Here is a 24,388-nt window from a genome sequence, read left to right as displayed (position 1 = left end):
GTGGCGCAAGTGGTTGGGAGTCCGCCTGCCGATGCAGGGGATACGGGTTCGTGCCCCGGTCTGGGAGGATCCCATATGCCGCGGAGCGGCTGGGCCCGTGAGCCATGGCCGCTGAGCCTGCGCGTCCGGAGCCTGCACGTCCGGAGCCTGTGCTCCGCAACGGGGGAGGCCACAACAGTGAGAGGCCCGCATACCGCAAAAAAAAAAAAAAAAAAAAAAAAATTACTAGCTGTCAAACCATGAGGAGACATAAAGCAGGAATCTTTTATTTTTAATTAATTAATTAATTAATGTTTGGCTGACTTGGGTCTTGCTACACACAGGCTTTCTTGAGTTGCGGCAAGCGGGGGCTACTCTTGGTTGCGGTGCATGGGCTTCTCATTGTAGTGGCTTCTCTTTGTTGCGGAGCACGGGCTCTAGGCACGCGGGCTTCAGTAGTTGTGGCATGCGAGCTCAGTAGTTGTGGTGCATGGGCTTAGTTGCTCCGCGGCATGTGGGATCTTCCCGGACCAGGGCTCACACCCATGTCCCCTGCATTGGCAGGCAGATTCTTAACCACTGCGCCACCGGAGAAGTCCTAGAGGAGGAATCTTAGATGCATATTTCTAAGTGAAAGAAGCCAATCTGCAAAGACTACGCACTGTATGATTCCAAATATATAACATTCTGGAAAGGGCAAAACTATGGAGGCAGTAAAACGATCAGTGGTTACCAGGGGATGAAGGGTGGGGTGGAATAAATAGGCAAAGCCCAAGATTTTTAGGACAGTGAAAATACTCTGTATGATACCACAGTGATAGATACATGTCATTATACATTTGTCTAAACCCATAGACTGTACGACAGCACAAGTGATCCATAATGTAAACTATGGGATTTGGGTGATTATGATTTGTCAGCGTAGATTCATCAGTTGTGACAAATGTACCACTCTGATGGGGGATGTTGATAATGGGGAAGCTGTGCATGTGTGAGGGCAGTGAGTATTTGGGAAACCTCTGTAACTTCTCCTCAGTTTTGCTATGAACCTAAAACTGCTCTTAAAAAAAAATAAAGGTTTAATTCTTTTAAAAAAGTAGAAGTGTTGATTTAGATGAAAATAAAACTAATAAGACATAATAACCAAACAAAATTTGGGTAGAAAGTATAATGGTATCCATTAAGCTATTCTCTAAACTTTTCTGTAAGTTTGAAAATTTTTATAATAAAAAGTTTTAAAGGGGACTTCCCTGATGGTCCAGTGGTAAAGAATCCGCCTTCCAATGCAGGGGACGCAGGTTCGATCCTTGGTCAGAGAACTAAGATCCCACATGCCACAGGGCAACTAAGCCTGTGTGCCATAACTAGAGAGAGGCCTGCGTGCCACAACTAGAGAAGAGCCTGTGTGCCACAGCAAAGACCCAATGCAGCCAAAAATAAATAAATAAATATATTTTTTAAAAAGTTTAAAAAATTTCCCCACATTAGCTAAGAAGTGATAACATATAATTTTAGCTCAGGCCTCTCCTCAAAGTCCTGACTCATGTATCCCTCGTTCCTTATCACCCTCAGCTGATGGCATTACCACATACTTCACTGAAAATTGAAGCAGTCAGACAGGGACTTCCTCATCCTTCCTCTATTAAATTTTCCAACATAAATACGTATGTACTCATATCCCCTGCCTTTACTCCTTACAAGGTGCAGCACCTTGTATTATTCTTCAAATACAGTAATTCCAAGGGGAGGATTATGCTTCTCACCTCCATTGATGTTAGGCTGGGCCATGAAACTCGCAGTGTACCTCCCTTTAGGAGAATTATACATCCCTGCCCTAGTAAATGTGAGTTGGTCAATGGCCCTGTTTCCAAAAAAGATCACATCCTGAGGTGTTGTGGCTTAGGACTTCAACATATCAACCCATAATACCTCCCACTGGTTAATGGATCATGCCCACTATCATATAAACATGATCTAATATTGGACCTGCTAAAACAAAACAAAACCTAAAACCCAAACTTACAATTCTCCTGGGATCTTCTATCACTCTCCAGCTTCCATGCCTTTACTTAACCCCTTCACAGGAAAAGTACTTGGAAGAATTTTCTACAGTATTGGCATCCATGTGTTTATTTTCCATTCTCTCTCCTCACCCTTCAGTTGAACTTCTGTACCTTCACTCCACCAACCTGACAATTCCAATGGTCACTTCAGAGAATTTGGCAATGGTCACTGAATGGTGGTGATGGCTGCACAGCTCTGTGAATCTACTGAAAACCATTAAATTGTACAATTTAGAAGGCTGAGTTTTATGGTATGTGAATTATATATAAATAAAGCTATTTTTAAAAAAATCCTTAAGCAGAGTGCCATCTTAAGTTGCTTAGAAATATGTCACCTCCTAGAATGCAAATTTTCTTGCCTGTACAACATAAAAATAGTCTGACACAAACAAAGGCTAGTTTTGGTCGGTGTTTTCATCTTCAACAATAAATATTTTGAATATTTGCTCTTTAAATATACATACTTCAATTTCGCTATTAGCAATCATCAACAGAAACAGACTCTCTCTACACTTTTTCTACTATTCTGCCTTTTCCTATAGTGATTTCTTTTCACAGTTAAGATGTGCTGTCTCTTCAATCACTGGTGCTTAGAAGAGCAAACCAGTTATCTTTAGCAACAGAATAATGACAAACACATACCTTATTAATTTGGATTGTTTAGAATAAAGTCTATTTTGGGGAAAAAACAATCAAAAAATATTATATTCGTGTACTTACACAACGGAGAATTTAGTAAGAATGAAATAAGTTCACCAATAAATTCTGCTTTTTTTTTTTTTTTTTGCGGTACACGGGCCTCTCACTGTTATGGCCTCTCCCGTTGTGGAGCACAGGCTCCGGACGCGCAGGCTCAGCGGCCACGGCTCACGGGCCCAGCTGCTACACAGCATGTGGGATCTTCCTGGACCAGGGCATGAACCCGCGTTCCCTGCATCGGCAGGCAGACTCCCAACCACTGCGCCACCAGGGAAGCCCAAATTCTGCTTTTGATATTGATTTTAATCCATTCATTTACTCATTGATTCAAATATTCAAAAAATATTTACAAAATATCCATTCTGTGCCAGGTGCTGTGTCTGGAGCTGATACAAAGAGGTGAAAAACTTAAGTTTATAGTTGAGTGGAAGGAGACAGACTTGAAGTAAATGACGGTAATCACACATAAAAAACGCTAAAAAAATAAAGGTATAAAATGCTGTGAGAAAGGAAAACATGGAGGCCTAATTAAGATTGTGTGTGTGTGTCTGTGTGTCTACGTGTGTCTGTCTGTATGTCTATTTGAGGAGAGAGGCTGACAATGTGAGTGGAGTCAAAGGTGGGACAAAGATCATGTATGGTCATGTAGACCGGAAGTTATTGACAGGTTGTTAGAAAGTAGGAAAACAATCTGATCTATGTCTTAAAAAGGTTATTCAGTGGGTGGTGGTGTAGTGCAATGTGCAGAGATGCCAAGAATAAAAACCAAAGTTATCACAGTGGCCTAAATGGCCCAAACAGATCTCCATCCCCACATGCCCACCCCTCCCCTCTCTGGCTTCACCTCCTACCTCCCACTTCCCTATTTTATTCTTTTCAGGCACACTAGACTTCTTGCAGATGCTTGAGCCCATCAGGCTGCCTAGGCATGTGTTCTGTGCACTTGGTGTTTCTTCTGCCTGGAATGTTCTTTTATTAGATATTCTTGGAGTTACAGAATGGAGGAACCTCTTTTACCTGGCTTTCTGGGGTAACTGTAAAGCAGAGCCCTGGCTGGTTGACCTGTAGGAGAGGGAAGTAAAACTTCTTAAAGTGAAGCCACTGAGATCTTGGATTTAATGTGTTAACTTAGTGTAAACTAGCCTATCTTGACTAATAAATACAACAGTTAACATAACAGACAAAAATTATTAATTAAAAAAATCTTTAAAGATTTTTCAATCTGTTAGAGAACTTAAAATAGTGTCAATTTCATTTTGTTGACTAATGGTGAGGGTGAGTATTTTGTCACGTGTTTTGGCCATTCAAATTTTGTCATCTTGAATTGCTTTTTTTAAAAACATATATTCAAGTATAATTGATTTACAATGTTCTGTTAACTTCTGCTCTACAGCAAAGTGATTCAGTTAAACATATATACATTCTTTCTCATATTCTTTTCCATTATGGTTTATCACAGGATAGTGAATATAGTTCCCTGTCCTATACAGCAGGACCTTGTTGTTTCCCTATTCTATATACAATAGTTTGCATCTACTAACCCCAAACTCCCAACTGAATTGCTTTTTAATATCAATATTCAATTTCTTATTTATTTATTTATTTATGGCTGCATTGGGTTTTCATTGCTGCACGCGGGCTTTCTCTAGTTGTGGCGAGCGGGGGCTACTCTTCGTTGCGGTGTGTGGGCTTCTCATTGCGGTGGCTTCTCTTGTTGCGGAGCAGGGGCTCTAGGCACGCGGGCTTCAAGTAGTTCTGGCTCATGGGCTCTAGAACTCAGGCTCAGTAGTTGTGGCACATGGGCTTAGCTGTTTTGCAGCATGTGGGATCTTCCCAGACTAGGGCTCAAACCCATGTCCCCTGCATTGGCAGGCGGATTCTTAACCACTGTGCCACCAGGGAAGTCCAATATTCAATTTCTGTTTATTGGCTTTTTCCCTATTGATTTTCAAAAGTTCCTTATGTAGCATGGCAATTAGCTCTTTGTCTCTCATGCATCACGTATATTTTCTCCCAGTCTCTCTTCTGATTATGTTAATTATCATTATTGTTGTTGTTATGCAGATATTTACAAAAATCTATGTAGTCTATTTTCTTGATATTTTCACTTTTGGTTTCTGAATTTCATGATATGCTTATAAAAGACTTCCTCACTCTAAGATTATTCTACACATTTTCCTCTAGTACTTTTGTTCCATATTTTGGTTAAACTTTTTTAATCTGTCAAGAACTTACTTTAGTATAAGTGAAGTAGGAATCCAGCCTTATTTTTTTTTAATTAATATTTATTTATTTATTTATTTGGTTGCGTTGGGTCTTAGTTGCGCCATACAAACTCTTAGTTGCGGCATGCATGTAGTATCTAGCTCCCGGACCAGGGATCAAACCTGGGCCCCCTGCATTGGGAGCTCAGAGTCCTATCCACTGCGCCACCTGGGAAGTCCCCCAGCCTTATTGTTTTTAATGATTCATTTTTAATTCATTATCTTTATCCCCTAATAAATTCCCATATGCATATTTGAGTCTAGCTGAATTAATTAGTGTAATAGTATCTTTCACATAAACCTGGGAGGTTAAGAGAAAGAGCAGGTTGGGGGGCAAGATGAGGAATTAATATTAAATTTACTTTCAGTTTCTTGTATCTGTGAGTTTGATATGTCAGTGGAATATCAGGTATAAATGCCTTTTAGGCATCTAGAATGTGGAAACTATGGTTTAGGAGAGAGTACTGGTCAAAGCCATTTGTGTGGGCGTCAGAGTCACAGAAATGGGAACAGCTGGGATGGGGGAAGCAGAGGGTAATTTACACAGGGACACAGGAGGCTGTAAAAAGGAAGAAACAGAACTCTTTGTTCTTGTCCTTTGGTATCACGATAACTTAGAGATGGATTTCTCAAACTTGAAATATGTATGCGTACCATGTCAAGGAAATTTTTTTTTATTTTTAAAATCCTAATGAGTTTAGAAATTTAAAAACTGTCCATTTATTTCATCACTTGGTACCAATGCAATGGTTAACACTACCTCAAACTAGTACCCTGGAAGTTGTTGCCTATGTCTAAGGCTGTGACCCAAATGATCCAAAATATGACTGTATTATTGTTTTTAAATTGAGGTATAAACTACAAACAGCAATACAGACAGTGAGATAAACAGATCTTAATTGATATAGTTCGATGAGTTCTGATAAACATGTATACTCATGTTACCCACACCCCTATCAGGATATAAATCATCTCCATAACCTCAGAAAGTTCATTTATGGCTGCAACAGTCAATCCCTACCTTTCCCTAAGGCAAGATAATTTCTTTGACCATAGGTTAGTTTCACCTGTTTTAGAGTTTCACATAAATCAAATTACACTGTTTTGTGTCTGGTTTCCCACATAGTATAATGATTTTGAGATTCCTTTGTCAACAAAAATTCATTGAACAGTCAACTTAAGCAATAAAAGGGAACTTTATTTGAGCCAAACTGAGGATTATAACCTGGGAAACAGATTCTCATAAAGCTCTGAGAACTGTTGCTCCAGTTAGAAGTTGAAAGCACAGTCATATACATTTTTGAGACAAAGGCTTATACATCAAATGACATACTAATGTTTACATAAAGTTCACCAAAGGTACGTAGTCCACGTAAGCACATACAAAGCGAGCAGTAGGTCACTAGACCCCTTACAGAGCTGGGAGGGAACTTTATTCTTTTAAAAAGTCACATTGCTAGCATCAGAAGAAAGGAAAAAGGTATTGATCTTTACAGTCGAGCAAGCACTCCCATCTTTGATGCGCTCTGGTTAATGTGTAATACAGATGCACAGTGCATATTAGGGAGGGAGGGAGGAGGCCGAAGTGGACACACAGAGAGAATTTTATGTTTAATTTTCCTTGTCTTGCCTTAAAATATAAAATTTTATTTCATTACATTCATATGGTTCATTACTTCGCATAGTTGAGTAATATTCCAAGGTATGGTTCTACCACAGTTTATCTATCCATTCATCTATTGATGGATGTTTGGGTTGTTTCCAGTTTTAGGTTATTTTGGGTTTTTTGTTTTGTTTTATTTTGGCCACATGCAGTATCTTAGTTCCCCAACCAGGGACTGAACCTGTGACCCCTGCAGGGGAAGGGCGTAGTCCTAACCACAGGACAGCCAGGGAATTCCCTAAGTTATTTTGAATTAATCTGCTGTGAATATTCTTGTGCAAGACTTTGTGAATATATGCTTTCATTTCTCTTGGGTAAGCACCTAGAAGTGGAATTTTGGGTCATGGGGTAGGTGTATATTTGACTTTATAATAAACTGCCAAACAGTTTTCTAAAGTGAAACTAACAATGAATCCCACTAACAATGAATGGCATTCTAATTGCTTAAAATGCTTGTTAGCATATAATGTTATCAGTCTTTATTTTAGCCATTCTGTTAGGTATGTATCTCAGTGTGATTTTAATGTTCATTTCTCTGATTTTGAGCATCTTTTTATGCGATTATTGGCCATGATGTCTTTACTTTGTAAAGTGTCTGTTCAAAACTTATGTCCATTTTAGAAATGATTTTTAGAAAACTATTAAGTTGTAGGAGTTTTTTAAGTATTCTGAATATGTCCTTTTCAGATATATGTATCAAGATTATTTTTCCCAGTCTGTTTTATTTTTCTTAATATTGTCTTTTGATGAACAGAAGTTTTAAATTTTGATGAATTTTAATTTATCAATTAAAAAAATTGTATATTCTTCATCACTTACAGACCCTCTACATGCCTCATACAGTTTACCACATGCTGTGTACTCTGAGTAGAATATAAAGAGTTAAGTGACTTTTTTTAAAGCTCTATCTGAATGGCAATTTTTTGTTGGTTGTTCTTAAATTGTTACAGAGCCTTAATCCAGAACAGTGGTTCAAAATTTAACTGAGCATATTCATCACCCTTGAAATTGTTAAAAATAGGATTGCTGGGCTCCACTTGATCGTGTTTCATGGGTTCTCCGATGTTGGCAGGTCTGGGAATCACTGATCTAGTAGTCCTTAAAGCTCGGCCAAACTTAAGGCTACTCCACCTACCACTTCCTCAAACAGAGGGCAGGACACTGTTCATGGAAATAACCTGTTGCGTTTTAATTTCCTCGTATTGTTACCACCAGTGCCTTTTACCATCCTTTGAAATAGTTAATTAGAAAGCACTGGTTGGGAAAGCACTGGCGAACTTTACCAAACGGATTCTGTTGTAATAAGGCATAACTCAATAAAATATTTCAGAACAGAAATCAATTGCATAGTCTGTGTGCTTTCCAACTGCTGGCTCTTGCTTTTCTTTTGCAAGAGAAAACTGCAACAAGTTTTCACAGGAAGTTTTTGTTGTTACATCTTTATTTCTTTAAAAAAAAGTTGGTTTTCCTAATGGTTTTGATAATGGACCTTCATTTGGCTGGCAATAAAACATGAAACTTCTCATTGGGTATTTTCAAGATTGCCACGGGGAATCAGCTGCCAGTTTACTGCAATGTGGAAAACTGCACGAGATTCTGGGATTGGACTCAAAATGCTAATTTCAAAGGTCGAGTGAAGCTGTGGCTCATGTTTTCGCGTGCCTGCGCTCTCTGCAGGCAGAACAAAGACCCAGCCCGAGGAGGCAGAGGCAGAGACCCATCTTAAATCTTTTTCCTGAGATAATTTTGGAATCATGCCTGAAATGCCAGAGAACATGGAACAGGTAAGAGTTAGCTATTCAAGAAAATAAGCATTCTGGAGTTAAGAGTTTCTTTAAAAGAATCCCAATGAAGGTCTGGTAAAAGCCGAAAGGGTGTGTAAAAAAACAAATAAGTGTCATTCATTTCTTTAAAACGTGTAACTTTGGGACTTAGAATAATAAAGCAACTTTAATTATTGACGCTGTATGGAGAGCTCAGCTAAGTCTCAATTGACAAAAATAAAATCCAAAACAGCACAGCAGTTTAAATGCAGTGATGTAGGTGAAGGTCCTATATAAATAACGATTTTTATCTATAGTTGTGTGCTCCAGCTTTTCTTTGTCTTGGCATGAAATGAATCTGCTAACCTAACTTTTATCTCCAGATTGCTGTCGTTAAATTTATAGACTTAGCCACCACAGGAACTTGGATATTGTCTGTGTAACAGTGGCGTTTTTATTCACAAAGAAACTTTCATTTTTAAAAAGAATGATTAAAACCCATACACGAACATGTGCCCCTGGAACCATACCCACGTTTTATCTGGCAAACATGAAACCAGATCCTCAAACGCAGGCAAGTAAACTCTGTTTGTTCCTCACTCTAGATAGGGCTGCTCTGAGACTCAAAATGCTAATTGCATATGCATGACCTTAAACCGTCTTCGCGTTGAACACATTTTTTTTTTTTCCTGGAAAGATCAGACTGCATCACATGTTGCAACTAGAAACTTCACAAAAATTCCCGCTCCTTGAAGAGAGGAGGATCAAGAGGATCTTGAATCCGCTCTCCCAAAATCCACCCACACATTTTCTTTGTTGTTTGCAGATTATGCATGGTTTAGTGTTTGGGGCATTCTTCTCAAGGACTCTAAATAATGCTAAATTGATTAACATTCTGGATTAAAACATGGGGGGTCTCAGGCTGTCTTCTGTTACTGTTCCAAAGAAACTTTATGCTTATGCAAATAAGGAAATGAGTTCTTGTTGGGGTTTGGGTAGGAAGGAAAGTCACGGGACTCAGATGTGGAAAAAAAATTTTAAAGGCTGCTTAGCGTTGAGCTCTGAGATTAAACCAAAACAAGGTTTACGAAAATAATGTTTTAGAAAGACCCAAACAGTAATCACGTTTGCGGGCGACTTTTAAGGTCTTGGTATCCTGTATGTCTGGACAAGAACACTCAAGACTGTAAGGTGGAAAGTTGGCGAAACCTATGCGGTCCATGCTCTGGTCCCCGCCCCCACCACCCCGTGTAAATTTCATAAGCATCTCGGCTGGCCGGGGGCTTTTCGGATTTGAACTGGAAGAGAAATCATTTGTAATTAAGTGCTAGGTCAGCCTCAACGCTTAGAGCTGTCTTTGTCACTTTAAAAAAGCGCGATCCAGGTGGTAGAAGGTTCAGTATTACTATATTCCCCTGGTTCCTTTAATTTTCCTTGGTAGCGGAGTTTCGGCTCGTGTAGCCCGACGCTGCAGCCTGAAGGCGGTGCTTCTCAAGTGATCTGGACTCCCGTTAAATCCACCAGAAGTCCCAGGCTCTACTACCACAGCTCATTCTGCAATTACTGGTAAAGTCCGAGAATCTGCGTTTTGAAGAGGCACCCAAATAATTCATCCCCCAGCCTCCCACATCTTTTTATTTTTAACTAGTCAAAATTAGTTCGACATCTTTGGAATTTCACACGTACTACTTTTTAGCATCCCGGAAAGACAAATGGGTTCTTGAGGTGTTAATGACTCAGATACCAACACTTTTATTTTTATTCCAGTGTCTTTCTAAATCTCTCAAAAAAACACTCTTAATGCTCTAGAGACACAGGTCCATTGTGCTTCCTCCCTTCTCCCTCACCCTCCCGCCTCCCCCTCCCACCATGACTTTAAACTATTTTATCCCACTTTATGTATTACGTGCCCAGTAGATTCTTATGCAGTAGATTCTTATGCACTGCGCAAGTCTAGGCGATCCAATTCAATCCTTACCTAGTCGAGAAGGAAAAACACAAAATAAACAACTCCTCCTTCCCCCCCGCCCCCGGCCCCAAAACAAAACTCGCATTCCTTGCTTAAGACCAGCGCCTTTGTTTCCCTTTAAGAGTTGGCGCGTGGGCTGGGAGCGTCCCGAGCGCGCCAGTCCCCTTTCTGGGGCGTCGGCGGAGCGTGGCCAATCAAGGGGCGCGGTCTTGGCGGCGGAAGCCGGAAGCGGTGAGCGGGGGCTGGCCCGGACCTAGGGGAGGCGGGCCGAGGGCGTTAGAGCTGCGGACCGCGGCGATCCTGGGCTGGGGAAAGTGGCGGCTGCTGCTGCGGCGGCGGCGGCGCCAAGACGGCGGGCATGGTGGGGCGGGAGAAGGAGCTCTCTATCCACTTTGTTCCCGGGAACTGCCGTTTGGTGGAGGTGAGGGAGTCGGCCCGGTCTTGGGGCGGGGAGGGGAGGTGCGTCTCGTAGGAACTGAGTGTACTGAGGGGGACGAGTCTTGCAGTGGGCGCTCGAGTGGTTTTCCAGACGCCTCCTGCCGGAGTCGGAGGCCCCGGGCGGCGAGGGCGGCGCCGCCGAGTTTGTTTACTTCGGTGCACACCCTTCTGTGTTTTCTTTTTCAGCCGCTGTGACGGGAAAAGAGTAGGTTGGGTTTCAGTTTCGAGCCTCCTGTCTCCCCTCCCGGGAACGAAGAGGGGTTTTCAGAGCTGTTTCAGTTTTGATTATTTCTAAATTTCTTTTTCATCCTTTGTTCGTATCCTTCGGTCTTAACAGTTCGTATCCCTAAGAAAGAAGGGGCCAGGTGGCTTTTCAGAAATAATAACAGGATTGGAGTTGAAAAGTTACTGAACTCGTCACTGTGTTATGCACTTTACATGAATTATTTACTTTAGTTCTCATATTTATAAGATACTGGTTTTGTTCCATTTTACAGATAAGAAAATTGAGGCTTAGAGGGCGAGTCCTTGGCCCAAGTTCATTCAGTAAGGTTACAGGCGGGATTCAAATACAGATCTATTTGAACCACTACGGAGGTTGCATAAACGAAAGCTACTACTGTGTTTGGAGAGCCTCCGTTCTCTCCTGTTTCATTCCAGGCCCCCCAGCATTCATCAGTCCACAGAATATATCTAGCACTGGGGATAAGAAGAATTTTAATGTCCAGGCCAACATATCTTAAGGATATAAGAGAGGACATAGGTGATGGCTATTTTTGATTATGCAGAATTTTTACGCCTTCAAAATATAGCATATTTAGTGTTTTGAAATCGTTTTGGTATTTGGGGGGTAAGTTTAGAATAATGGGCAATTTAAACCTCTCTTTTGTTCCTGTGTACCCCAAACAATGCTGAGTGCTGTAATGTTACATATTGTTTATGTCAGTGTATATGCGCACATGTATGTATATACAGCTTAATCAGTTTTCACAGTAGGAGTTCAGTAGACTAATAAAAATGGATTTTCCTTCAGTAAAATTGCACAACCAAAAGCTTGGCACATGTTTGCTGCTCTCAAAACCGGAATTAAAACTTGCTCGTGTCTTATAGTTTATGTCTGAGAAATAGACTGTAGTGGTTCCTGTTAATAATACTGACTGGGGTACAATAGGGTGCCAGTGGGAGTTAGACAAGTGTCACCTAGGTATCTATAAAGTTTTTTAAAGTCCAGGAGTATCTCCTCAAAGATCTGCCTCAAGGGGAATGTTGTAAGAATCATATAAATCAGTGTGAAGCTTTGCCAAATTGAAGAGGTTCTAAAAATAGCAAAGTATAATTACATTTACCACTAACATTTAAGAAGATCTCTCTTTAGATATTTGTTTTGTTTCACTCTTGACTTTTTCTAGGACATTTTTTAGTAGAAGTTAATCCAAGTGTGCTAAAGTAGAAACCTCTTTTCCAGAGTACTGTGTAGACCATTTTGAAAGAGCCATTTATCTTCCATTACCTGTACAGTTTGGTATTATTTGATTTGATGGCATAATAAGAGCTATAGCTCTTCGTTTATTTATATGCATTTACTTTTTCAAGTTTTTTTTTGGGGGGGGGTGTCTGTAAATCTGGTCACCTGAAGTTACTGAATTCTGTACATCTAAGAGTTTATAGGATAAGAGGCACATATGTTCAGGGCAACTTAAAGTGGTGTTTAATATTCCTGACCCATAAGAATAAAAATTGCGAAATAGACTTTTCAGGCAGACAAAGTATCTTCAACTCTTAATTATTCTTTGGGTTAACTAGACAGCTTTTTGTTCCTCTATTCAGAGTTCCTTGAAGTGTTTGGGCATTCCTGTGTTTTGCAGAACTAAAGTAATTTACAGAGTCATGGTCCAAAATAATTTTTAGAGGGCTATTTCTCCTCTTTTAAAAAGAAAAAAATCAAAATAGTGTGCTTTAAGAAGCTTCAGGTAGAGTTTTGTTTATACAAAGTCAAATATAGAAGAGATAGTTTTGTTTGGCCTCTTTTAATTTCAGAGTGATGCATATTTTATTTGCTAACCACCAATAAACTTGCAGTCCAAATGAAAACATCTTGTTGGGTTCGTATACTGGTGACAGAAGGTGCTCATTGAGTCTCTAGAGAGAACTGTATGAAAAGAGGATAAGTTACTTTAAGTAAATGAACGTTCTTTCACTCTCTTCAGATCCCTCTGTGGTAAGGATAATATGGAATTGTAGGACTGTAAAGCTGGAAGAGCCTTAGGCATCTTGTCCAAATGCCTCATTTCACCAGTGAGGAGTTAGATCAATAGAGATGGAGTCACTTCTCAATGCTACAGAGTGTGGTTAATCATCATGAAACCGAGTATAAGTTCAAAGGATTGAGACAGAACTCAGTATGTATTTGGCTGGATGATAGAAGCAAAAGGGCCCAAGATCTGTTTCCAACCTTTTCCCTTTTACTGTGGGCAAAACCTTTAACATCTGTAGACAAGGTTCCTCACTTCAGAAGTGATATCTGCCCTGCCTGTCTAATAGGACTTCTCCTGTGGTCAAAAGGTATGATGTAGGTTTATATAACACATGATGGTTTTCAAATATGATTGTGCAGAATCATTTGTTTCAGAAAATGCTTGTACTTTAGATCCCTGCTCTTTTAATGTGGAAAATTCTTGAGCGTTGACATCTGACCACTAGGTAACACGGACTGTTTCATATTTTCTTCCAGGGACCTTACATATTATCCCAGGGTATAAGGATGTAAGGTTGTATTTTTTCCATGCAACCCCCATCCTTTTCTAAAGTTAAGTGGTATTATATTCCCTAAAGAGCCTTGCTGTGCTTGTAACTTAATACTGTATTTCATCAAATCTAAGAGGCTCTCGATTATAAGATTATCTGGGCTCTTATTTTAAGATGCACTAAAAAGCAAAAAACACTGCCAAACCATCTTTATTTCATTCATTTAACAGAGATGATAAATGAGGAAAACATGTGCTTCACAGAATCAGTGAAGTACCTAGAGATCTTATTTTACTGTTTAAGAATTTTGTGGTTACTGCAAGCATGATGCTTGTTCTTTAACTACTTCTTCTAGTTTTCCTTTTTAAGGGGGAAAATGGGAAAGATGTTGTCGCTGCTGGAAAGGTAGATGGCAGTTTTTTGACTTCTTTGATTACGAGCTATCTTTAAGAAGGTCTTGGACTTTCCTGGAGTTCTCAAAGTTCAGTTTCCAAATCACCAGCATCAGCACCTGGAAACTTGTTACAAAGGCGAATTATCAGGCCTCATTCCAAATCTACTTGATCTGAAAGCCTTCCAGTCGATTCCTGTCCTCAGCGAATAAAGCCTGTGAACCACTGATCTAAGAACTCTTGTCTATTCCTTTCCTTCTTCAGAGTGAAGTGAGAAACTCAAGAAGAAACCAGATCATAGCTCTGTTAATAGTATTTTCCCAGGGATCTTTATGGTATTTATCCTGTGTAAATTGTTTTCTGATTGTATCTCTACTAGACTTGGCATGTTTTAACCTCTTTACAATTAGAATCTTTGTAGAGTTGTTTTCTTGCCAGAAATTCAAAGAAAATATTTTGCTGGCTGAAATCCTTGTCTTTATAGATCATTTGGCTTAGAGCCAAGTTTTGCAACAGAGAGCATAGATGAATTTTTCTCTAACTTCTAAAATGTCTTGAAATTGGTTGAACTAAGGAAAAAATATCTTTAAGAACTTACCTTTGTACTATCTCTGTCAGCCCTTTCATTTCAGATTTTTCGTATGATAGAAATACTTGATTTGGGTGGCCTTTTTAAAAAAAATGTATAGTCTTCTAAGTTAGCTGAATTGAGGGCTAGGAAAAAAAGTCTTTTTGTGTGTACAAAAAAGGTTATTGTGTGCATATTTAAGATTTTTGACAGCTCAGAATTAGGTGACTATAACAACATTTGAAATTTAAAAGGCCTCAAGTTGATAAAATTTAATAAAACTTTTTGTTGTTTTTTGATAGTAAATGTTGACTTAATTCAAGAGTCTGAGGAAATTCGGTGTTACCTATCTTGGGAAGAAGAGAAAGTTCTTTGTAAACATAGAACTTAAATTGTTTCTTAAATAGTAGTTCCTTTTTAATTTCAGTGTGTGAGGAATTTTTCCTTTCACAATAGCAGCACAGACCAGTTTAAAATATTTATTTTTTTCTTATCCTCTATCTTTGTTTATTTGTTTTAACTGGTCTAAATAGGTAAATTAAGAGTTAATGCAGGAATATGGATGGTGGTGGTGGTATGAATTGGGAGATTGGGATTGACATATATACACTAACATGTATAAAATAGGTAACTCATAAGAACATGCTGTATAAAAAATAAATAAAATTTTAAAAAAGAATGTTATATGATGTGGAATCTAAAAAAAATGATACAAATGAAAGTATTTACAAAAAAAAAAGAGTTAATGCAGGAATATTTACCAGTTTGGTTAAACTTAGAAAGAATGTTAGTGCTATAAGGACCAAATTTATTTTTCTTCTACATAAATTCCTGTGAAATGTGAATTCTCGAATTTGGACCTATCACAGTATGATAAAGTCAATGAGATTTGAAAAAAAAACTTAAGATTAAAAACTGAAGACCAAAAATGTCAATTTGGAAACATATCAGCAGAACATAGCCCCAGTATTTAATCAGGCCATAAAGTAAATAAGCTTAGAACTAACTGCATTTTTATAAACGTAAGAACGTAGTTGCTGTTTTTTACTGATTTGGACATCATTGATCGTAAAAATAAGCTTTTCCATTATTACCACAGGAAATCTAAATCTATTTGACTAGGTGATTCCTTACAGTATCATCTTAGGTTCTTTTTCTTGCGTAAGATTATTAAAACTTTTTAAAAATAAATTTATTTATTTTATTTTTTATTTTTGGCTGCATTGGGTCTTCGTTGCTGCGAGTGGGCTTTCTCTAGCTGTGGTGAGCGGGGGCTGCTCTTCATTGCAGTGCGCGGGCTTCTCATTGCAGTGGCTTCTCTTGTTGCCGAGCACGGGCTCTAGGTGCACAGGCTTCAGTAGTTGTGGCGCACGAGCTTAGTTACTCCCTGGCAAAACTTTTTCTTAAGTGACACACTTACCCATGCATTTGGTTAATCTTTGTTCTAACTTAAGAATTGGCTTATAGATATGGGAAAGGAAGCATACAATTAAGACTTGAAGTATTTAGTGAATGAAGATGGTGGCTGATTTCGTTGAGAGACTATTTTCAAATTAAACAATCCTTTTCTGCCCCCTTCACGTTTAGGAGGAAGTTAACATCCCCAACAGGCGGGTTCTGATTACTGGTGCCACTGGGCTTCTTGGCAGAGCTGTTTACAAAGAATTTCAACAGAATAATTGGCATGCCGTTGGCTGTGGTTTTAGAAGAGCAAGACCAAAATTTGAGCAGGTTAATCTCTTGGATTCTAATGCAGTTCATCACATCATTTATGATTTTCAGGTATGGTTTATTTTAACACATAAGTTAACTATTAATAATTGTCTGGATGACTTGAAAAATGCTCTTGTTCTCAAGGAAGTTACTGTACTTAAAGCTCTAACATATTAAGCAACAATAATATATAGTGCACTTTTTTTTTTGGTATGGATAAGAATATGTCATCCTTAAAAAGATTAGGTTGAGACATAGGTTGACAAAAGGCAGAAAATGAAGCATTTTGTAAAATGCTTGTTTGTGAAGTATTCTTCTAAGTACTACTTTCTACGCAAATCCTTTCTTAATATTATCTGTAAACCTTACAACACTGCAAAATATCCTCATTTGCATTTTAGAGATCACAAAGGCAAGAGTGGTTAAACCATTTGTTGGCGATGGTCACAGAAGACTTACAGAAAAATTTAGATTCTGTTACACTTCTGATCAAATCAGAAGTTCAGGTTCTTTCTAAAAATATGATCGAAGGAAAACCTGCATCAGAATCACTTGGGAAACTTGTTCTTAGGTTTCACTCTCAGAGATTTTCATTCAATAAGTGTGTGGTGGGGCCTAGGACTCTACATTTTAAGAACCATCCCAGCTTATGCACATTTAAGTTTGAAAACAGCTCTCAGATCATGCTTCCTCAAGCAATTGCTGAGAAGGAGGAAGTTGGGTGAGTGGGTACACGAGCCCTGCATGTCCAAATCTTAGCTCTTACTCAACTCCTCTGGGAAGTAGGTGCCCCTTCTCTACAAAGGACCCTCTGCATTCCTCTGTCCTGATGTAGGTCATACGGATATTGAAACAGTCACTTTACATATCTGTCTTTTGCATTAGATTGTGAAATCCTTGCTTCTCGCACGGTGCTTAGCGTATAGGTGGCATACTTAAATGCTCAACTGGGAATACAATTTTTATGGATGGTTAATCTTCTTTAAATGACTGGTTTAAGAGATTGGAATTTATGAATTTAATTTGCAATTGATATTCCTCTCCCTTTACCATAGACTTATTAAGTATTTAGGTCATGTTAATTACATAAATGATCGCTCTTTTCTCCTACCCAGGTTAGGGGGATGAAGCTTCTTTTGATTTAAAAGCATGGTTGTCAACAAGAGTTGTGTCTGATTTTGCCTCGGGATTGCTAAATTGCTCTTTCCCTTTCAGGAAGTTTGAACATTGAAAAAGGGAAGTGTGACAAAACTACATTAAAAATTACAATGATTCTTTAGTTGAAGGAATGTCGATTTAATAAACATTTTCTATGAATTAATTTACTGTTGGAAGGCTACAGTTCTTCTGTTTTATTCCTTTTTTGGGTTAAAAACACATCAATGCTGAACTCCCAGCCCCATGTCATAGTACATTGTGCAGCAGAGAGAAGGCCAGATGTTGTCGAAAATCAGCCGGATGCTGCTTCTCAACTTAATGTGGATGCTTCTGGGAACTTAGCAAAGGAAGCAGGTAATGATGTCTTTATAAAGTCTTCATAAGATATTGAGTGATCACTGAGTTTGTAAAGATTAAACTTTTGTAGACGGTTTATAAAAGATTTGTTATATATATGATGAATAAGTTGTTACAAATTCCAGTAAAGAGTAATGTCATGTAGTAATTTAGTAGATTCTTTTCTTTCTGTCTTTTTTCTTTTGTAGCTGCAGTTGGAGCATTTCTAATCTACATTAGCTCCGATTATGTTTTTGATGGAACAAACCCACCTTATAGAGAGGAAGACATACCAAGTCCCCTAAATCTATATGGCAAAACAAAATTAGAAGGAGAAAGGGCTGTCCTGGAGAACAATTTAGGTAAGACACATCTCTTTAGCCCCGTACGTGACTGCTTTTGAGGATTCCTTTTTGTTTATGATGTATATATATGTTTCTAATTAAAAAAAAATTAGTCAAGGAACATAAATCATTGGAGAAAAACTAGAGAATGCAGTTAATAAAAAAGAGAAACAAGAATTTTTGAAATCCTGAAGAATTTATGAATCTTTCCAGACTTTTTCCAGTATCAGTGGGTACAGGAATATTGTTAAAGAAAACAAATCATACAGTACAAATTTTTGTCATCTTTCAAAAAACAGGTCAATATCATTTTTCTTGGATTGCGGTATTCTGTTATTTGTATGTTTTTTCTTTTTTCCTGTGTGTGTTTGTGTATATATACGCACACATAAATGTGCTGATTATAAAAAGTATATAAAGATTATATAAAGATTATAAAAGATTATAAAAAGAGTTCTCTCAATACTCGCTCAGAGAGAGAAGCACCAACTGTGCTTATGTATGGAAGTATTTTTTTGAATTTTTAAACCTGTGTGCACGTTGTTTTGTAACCTGGTTTTTCTCCCCCCACATACATGCATTTCAGTTCTTAAGGAGCCATCTCTGGAATATCTTTTTCATATCAGTAGCTGCATAATATTTGACTTAATGATTCCCTGCACTAAAACTCCTGCCTCAGACTTTACTACATCCCTGAGAAGCATCCCCTAATATATATACCATACTAACACATTTAGGGGTTTTTTTTTTTTTTTGGTATTATAAATTATCCTTTGGAAATCATCCTTGAATATATTATCAATATATAGCTGACCCTTGGACAGTGCAGGGATTAGGGTTGCCAACCCCTGCATAGTGGGAAATCCATTTACTCCCCGAAGACTTACTCACAGCCTACTATTGACTGAAGCCTTACTAAAACATAAACAGTCGATTTACACATATTTTGTGTGTTATATGTATTTTTTAAAAATATAATTCCCAGGACAGTCACGTCTTTAACCTTTCCTTTCTTCTCTCTCTCTCTCTCTCTCTCTCTCTCTCTCTCTCTCTCTCTCTCTCTCTATCTCTCTCTCTCTCTCTCTCTCTTTCTTGGCTGTGTTGGGTCTTCGTTGCTGCACGCGGGCTGTCTCTAGTTGCGGTGAGCGGGGGCTACTACTCTTTGCGGTGCGCAGGCTTATTGCGGTGGCTTCTCTTGTTGAGGAGCACAGGCTCTAGGCGTGTGGGCTTCAGTAGTTGTGGCACGTGGGCTCAGTAGTTGTGGCTTGCGGGCTCTGGAGTGCAGGCTCAGTAGTTGTGGTGCATGGGTTTAGTTGCTCCGTGGCATGTGGGATCTTCCTGGACCAGGGATCCAACCTGTGTCCCCTGCACTGGCAGGCGGATTCTTAACTACTGCGCCGCCAGGGAACTCCCATTGTTGTCTTATATGATACAAAACACTACAGATGTTACACATATTACTAACACTACACATCAAAAATGAAAAGACAGTGTGAGAAGAAATTTTTATTTATTTACAGGTATGATTCAGGCGTTGATAAGGAAGAAGCAGTAATATGATTGCTTTATGGTAGCCTAGTATAATCGATATGATTGTTTCATGGTAGCCTAGCCTATACACTAATGAATGAATCTTTGTAAAATTTAAATGGCATACAGTATTACAGTCATATTCATAATACAGTGTTAGAAATGCTGGTATATTTTTTTCTAAAACCACTTATCTGTGTGGTAGACTGATACAGAGTTTCTCCAATTATGAGAGAGAAGAGAGGCATGTTGTATGGTAATGTAACTCTTTGAAAACAAAGTTATAAAACAATAAGAAAACTAACACGTTATTAATTTTATATTAAAGGTCACTCACCTTATGCCTATGTAAGGATAGGCTGTCCACTTCAAGTCTTGTACATGATGTGCTACATGAAAAAAATCCACATATAAATGGATGCACACAGTTCAAATCTGTGTTGTTCAAAGGTCGTCTGCATCTGCGCAATAAGTTAATTTAATTTTAAATAGTTTTTTTTTAAATTTCAGTTAAAGCATTAATTATTTAATCTGTTGTAACCCCTCAGTATTGACCAACATAAAATCGAAATACTTCATAATTCCTTAGTCAGTGTTTTCAAGGACTATGTGGTGAACACTCATATACCCTTTATATAGATTCATTAATGTTTTGCCACGTGTTTTATATGTACACTCTTTTCTTCCTGAACTCATAGAGAATTAGTTGAATTTCACCCTGAAATACTTCACTGTGTATCTTCAACAAGGATGTTCTTCACATAATTACAATGCAGTTATCACACTTAGAAAATTTAACATTAATACAGTACAGTCTGTATAGGAATTTTGTCCCAGTAATGTCCTTTATCGCATTTATTTTTTAGGTACAATCAAGGATCACTTGTTGCGTTTAGTTGTCATGATCAGTTTTATTTTTAATGGCCACAATATTGAAGAAATTATTTAATTAATATAATTATAAAAAATACCCCACATGACAGAGACACTTAAAATATTCAGGATCACATTTGTTAAATAGGTGAGCTGTGTCATTTTGGTATATTGCAAGTTTTCTGCGATGATGTTGTTTAAATCTGCACACTTTGATCTTATAGCAAGACTTAAGAACCAGTCAGCTTTGAAGTATTACCTGCTTTTATAACTCTCTAGGAGCTGCTGTTTTGAGAATTCCTGTTCTGTATGGAGAAGTTGAAAAGCTTGAGGAAAGCGCCGTGACTGTTATGTTTGATAAAGTGCAGTTCAGCAACAAGTCTGCGAACATGGACCACTGGCAACAGCGGTTCCCCACACACGTCAAAGATGTGGCCACTGTGTGTCGTCAGTTAGCAGAGAAGAGGATGCTGGTGAGAATCTAAGTGCTTTTTTTTTTAATAAATTTATTTTTATTTTTGGCTATGTTTTGTCTTCGTTGCTGCGTGCGGGCTTTCTCTAGTTGTGGTGAGCAGGGGCTACTCTTTGTCGCGGTGCGCGGGCTTCTCATTGCAGTGGCTTCTCGTTGTAGAGCATGGGCTCCAGTAGTTGTGGCTCACAGGCTTAGTTGCTCTGCAGCATGTGGGATCTTCCTGGACCAGGGCTTGAACCCGTGTCCCCTGCATTGGCAGGCGGATTCCTAACCACTGCGCCACCAGGGAAGCCCTCTAAGTGCTTTTTAAAAACTTAACAAGGACACCAAACAAAAGTAGTTCAGATAGTAGGCTGTATTTATGAATAATAAAAGTATTCTGCTCTTACGTTTGATTTTATTTCTCAAATACCGTAGACCCCATCTGTCATTCTCTTATTGCAAGATAACTGAAAACTGGTATTTTTCTTCGAGTAACAAAATAATCTCCTAATGTCTTTTAAGAAGACCGTCTTAAATAATGTCTATTTAAGATTTAGGTAGTGGCAAAGAAGAACCTACATAGGGATTTATCATTTCAGCCAGTGTAAGAATAATTTGTCATTGTTTTTGGATATTTGAATAGTAGTTCATTTTAAGCATTTGAAAAAATAGAATATCCACAGAAAGAAAGATTAGAGGCTGATTTATTTTAGAATATTAATAGTAGCATGACTTTTTTTAATACATCAAAATTTATATATATATTTAAAAAAATATGTACCATGACAATTTTTAAGGATGTTATGACCAATTAGCTCATCTTGAAAAATGGTTCTGTTAAGTTTTGGTTTTAGCTTCTTAGGGTAGTTGGAAATACTTGTTAAATTGGCCTCTGTTTCATAAAAATCTGTAATCATTTTAGGATTCCCACTAAATAAAATGGGAGCTACTTACATTTTTATTTAAAAAAATTCTTAAGGCTGAATTCTAGAAATTGCTTTTCTGGTTTAGCTGGGGATATTTATAGGAATTTGATTTTAGATACCTTGTGTGTAGCATTCCAGAAAGGAGCGACGCATTTTATTTCCTGAACCTGCTTAAGTTAGTCTTCTTGTCAAAGTTGCCATCCCACTCAACTCAAAAAGTTTGAAACCATTTTGAATTTTTTGTGTCCTTGTCAGGATCCATCAATTAAGGGAACCTTTCACTGGTCTGGCAATGAACAGATGACTAAGTATGAAATGGCGTGTGCAATTGCAGACACCTTCAACCTCCCCAGCAGCCACTTAAGACCGGTAAGTACATGGCATTTAAAACCTTCTTACTGGGAATTCCCTGGCCGTCCAGTGGTTAGGACTTGGCGCTTCCACTGCAGGGGGCACAGGTTCAATCCTTGGTAGGGGAACTAAGATCCTGCAAGCCTTGAGGTGTGGGCAAGAAAAAAAATCCAAGCTAACCTTACTGTTTGGAAGTCCAGGTCTATCACTACAGTGTGTACTATGGATAACATTTTTCTTGTTGTTTGGAAGTTTTGGATAACTTTATTTTCTGGTACTAATCAAAGTGAACTTTGCTTGTATTTTGGCAGTTTCTATTGTTAATTTTCTCTAAATTACCATGTATAAAGAAGCCCATGAGTATTGGTGAAGTTTATAGAAAAAGTATTGTCTTGATTGTGGCAGACATTTTATTTATTTTTCCAGGGATCAAATCTGATTTCTTGCACTGAGGGCAAGAGGGCAGAGGGAAGTAGAGAATATAAAACTTCAGCCTGAGGCTTCTTATTTTTGATTATTTGTTTTTGTTTTAAAGATAACTGACAGTCCTGTCTTAGGAGCACAACGTCCGAGAAACGCTCAGCTTGACTGCTCCAAATTGGAGACCTTAGGCATTGGCCAGCGAACACCATTTCGAATTGGAATCAAAGAATCACTCTGGCCTTTCCTCATTGACAAGAGATGGAGACAAACGGTCTTTCATTAGTGTATGTGTGTTGTTGTTGTTTTTTTTAAAGGAGAAGTCAAGTATGTGGCACTTTTTAAAGAAAAAAGGAAATAGTTTTGTACGAGTGCTCTTTAATTGTGACTCATGACCTTTCAGGTAAACGATGCTCTTGCACTAGTGAAACTGTCTAAGGAAACCAAGGGCAGTAATCCCTTGTTTGAAGTAATGAGTTTTCTGTTTATCATTTTGTTCTGGCTTAACTTGCTGTTTGAATATAGTAAATTATGATTCTCAAGTATTTGAGAGCCAGGATGAAACACATCTGCTGTAGACTTTTTTTTGGATGAAATGCATTGTTCATTCCTATAAATAACTTCTACATTTTCAGGACTTTTGCATCTGTTGATCCTTTTATGTTTTAAAGTATGTTAAATAGTATAAAAACCATTGGTGTTCATTATTTGCTTTGCTTGAGCTCAGATCAAAATGTTTGAAGAAAGAAACTTTATTTTTGCAACTTAAGTGTAGTTTTTATGCTTGAGATGTTTCAACTTGTTATGTATATTGGAACTCCTGCAGCTTGATGCCTCCTGCTTTTGTAGCAGTGAATGGTGAGCCTTTGAGAGAGAGAACGTGTGTATGTGTATGTATTTTTTTAATATATATGAAACTGTCCTTTTCACTCCATGTCACTAAGTGATATTTCGTATGTGTGGTTATACTAATAGTAATGGGCCTTGTAAGTCTTTTGACCATTCATGAATAATATAAATATGTACTGCTGGCATGGTAATGCTTAGTTTTCTTGTATTTACTTCTCTTTTTTAAATGTAAGGACCAGATATCTGAACTGTTGTTTTGTTGCTCTAATTTTTTACAATTACCTTCTTACCATGTAACATCTGATGCATACAAGAGAATATAGTTAATATACATTAAGATGTAAAACACAATAATAAAATGAACTCTGATGAACATACCACTTGAGATCTAGAATGTTATAGATATTGTGTTTACTTGTTGTGCCCACTGACTTTTTTTAAATGGAAAGTAAATATATACTCTTGTAATAGATTTACATAGAAAGTTCCTTTTGAAGCATGCAGAGTATTTGAATGTGTTTTCTATACCAAGTGATACTCAGGTTACCTTAGCCTCCACAATATTTTTGGTCCTTAATAAGGGAGCAGAAAGGTAGAGTAATTAGTGAGACTTGGCTTCTATTTGGAGTTCAGTGCAAATCCTGGTTTCAGATTTTCCAATTTCACTTGTGGAGTATTCTTTCCCTAGATATTATGATCTTATTTTCTCATTAGACAAAAAGTATTTGTTTCTAATTTCCTAATTTACTTAGAATTGGGGATTTAGAGAGCATCAAGTCTGGGTGATTTTATTAAAACAGCAGTTCCCAAACCATGCTATGTTTTATTATTAACTAGGGAAGTTTTACCGCTACCTGAGCCCTATCCTGGACCCACTGAAATAGTATTTCT

The 24,388-nt window shown here is 38.1% G+C and overlaps 2 protein-coding genes across 5 annotated transcripts in view; both read left to right on the top strand.

Annotated features, from left to right (window-relative positions):
* The window catches only part of HMMR (hyaluronan mediated motility receptor), a 45,805-nt gene extending 42,609 nt beyond the window's left edge, over positions 1-3,196 (top strand). For 2 of the 3 annotated variants that reach the window (XM_060094969.1, XM_060094968.1), the window contains exon 18: positions 2,140-2,303. In XM_060094969.1, the coding sequence (XP_059950952.1) occupies positions 2,140-2,225 (86 nt within the window). In that variant the 3' untranslated portion in view covers positions 2,226-2,303. Of the gene's footprint in view, positions 1-2,139; positions 2,304-3,112 lie in introns of those variants that run through there. The other variant, XM_060094970.1, reaches the window with a different exon arrangement.
* Positions 3,197-8,287: 5,091 nt separating this feature from the next.
* MAT2B (methionine adenosyltransferase 2 non-catalytic beta subunit) lies at positions 8,288-23,906 on the top strand. 2 transcript variants are annotated; one of them, XM_060094967.1, is made up of 7 exons: positions 8,288-8,452; positions 16,131-16,325; positions 17,654-17,768; positions 17,960-18,112; positions 20,777-20,970; positions 22,133-22,246; positions 22,764-23,906. In XM_060094967.1, the coding sequence occupies exons 1-7, from the start codon at positions 8,423-8,425 to the stop codon at positions 22,932-22,934; spliced, it is 972 nt and encodes a 323-aa protein (XP_059950950.1). In that variant the 5' UTR covers positions 8,288-8,422; the 3' UTR covers positions 22,935-23,906. The 2 variants fall into 2 exon arrangements, with proteins under 2 accessions (XP_059950950.1, XP_059950949.1); XM_060094966.1 differs by lacking the exon at positions 8,288-8,452 and adding an exon at positions 10,663-10,821 and having other exon boundaries at positions 22,764-23,905.
* Positions 23,907-24,388: the final 482 nt, after the last annotated feature.

The sequence above is a fragment of the Mesoplodon densirostris genome, chromosome 3 (genome assembly GCF_025265405.1).
Source record: "Mesoplodon densirostris isolate mMesDen1 chromosome 3, mMesDen1 primary haplotype, whole genome shotgun sequence".
Classification (NCBI taxonomy): Eukaryota; Metazoa; Chordata; class Mammalia; order Artiodactyla; family Ziphiidae; genus Mesoplodon; species Mesoplodon densirostris.
Note: the sequence above shows the minus strand (reverse complement) of the source record. Positions and strands in the feature narration are given on the sequence as shown.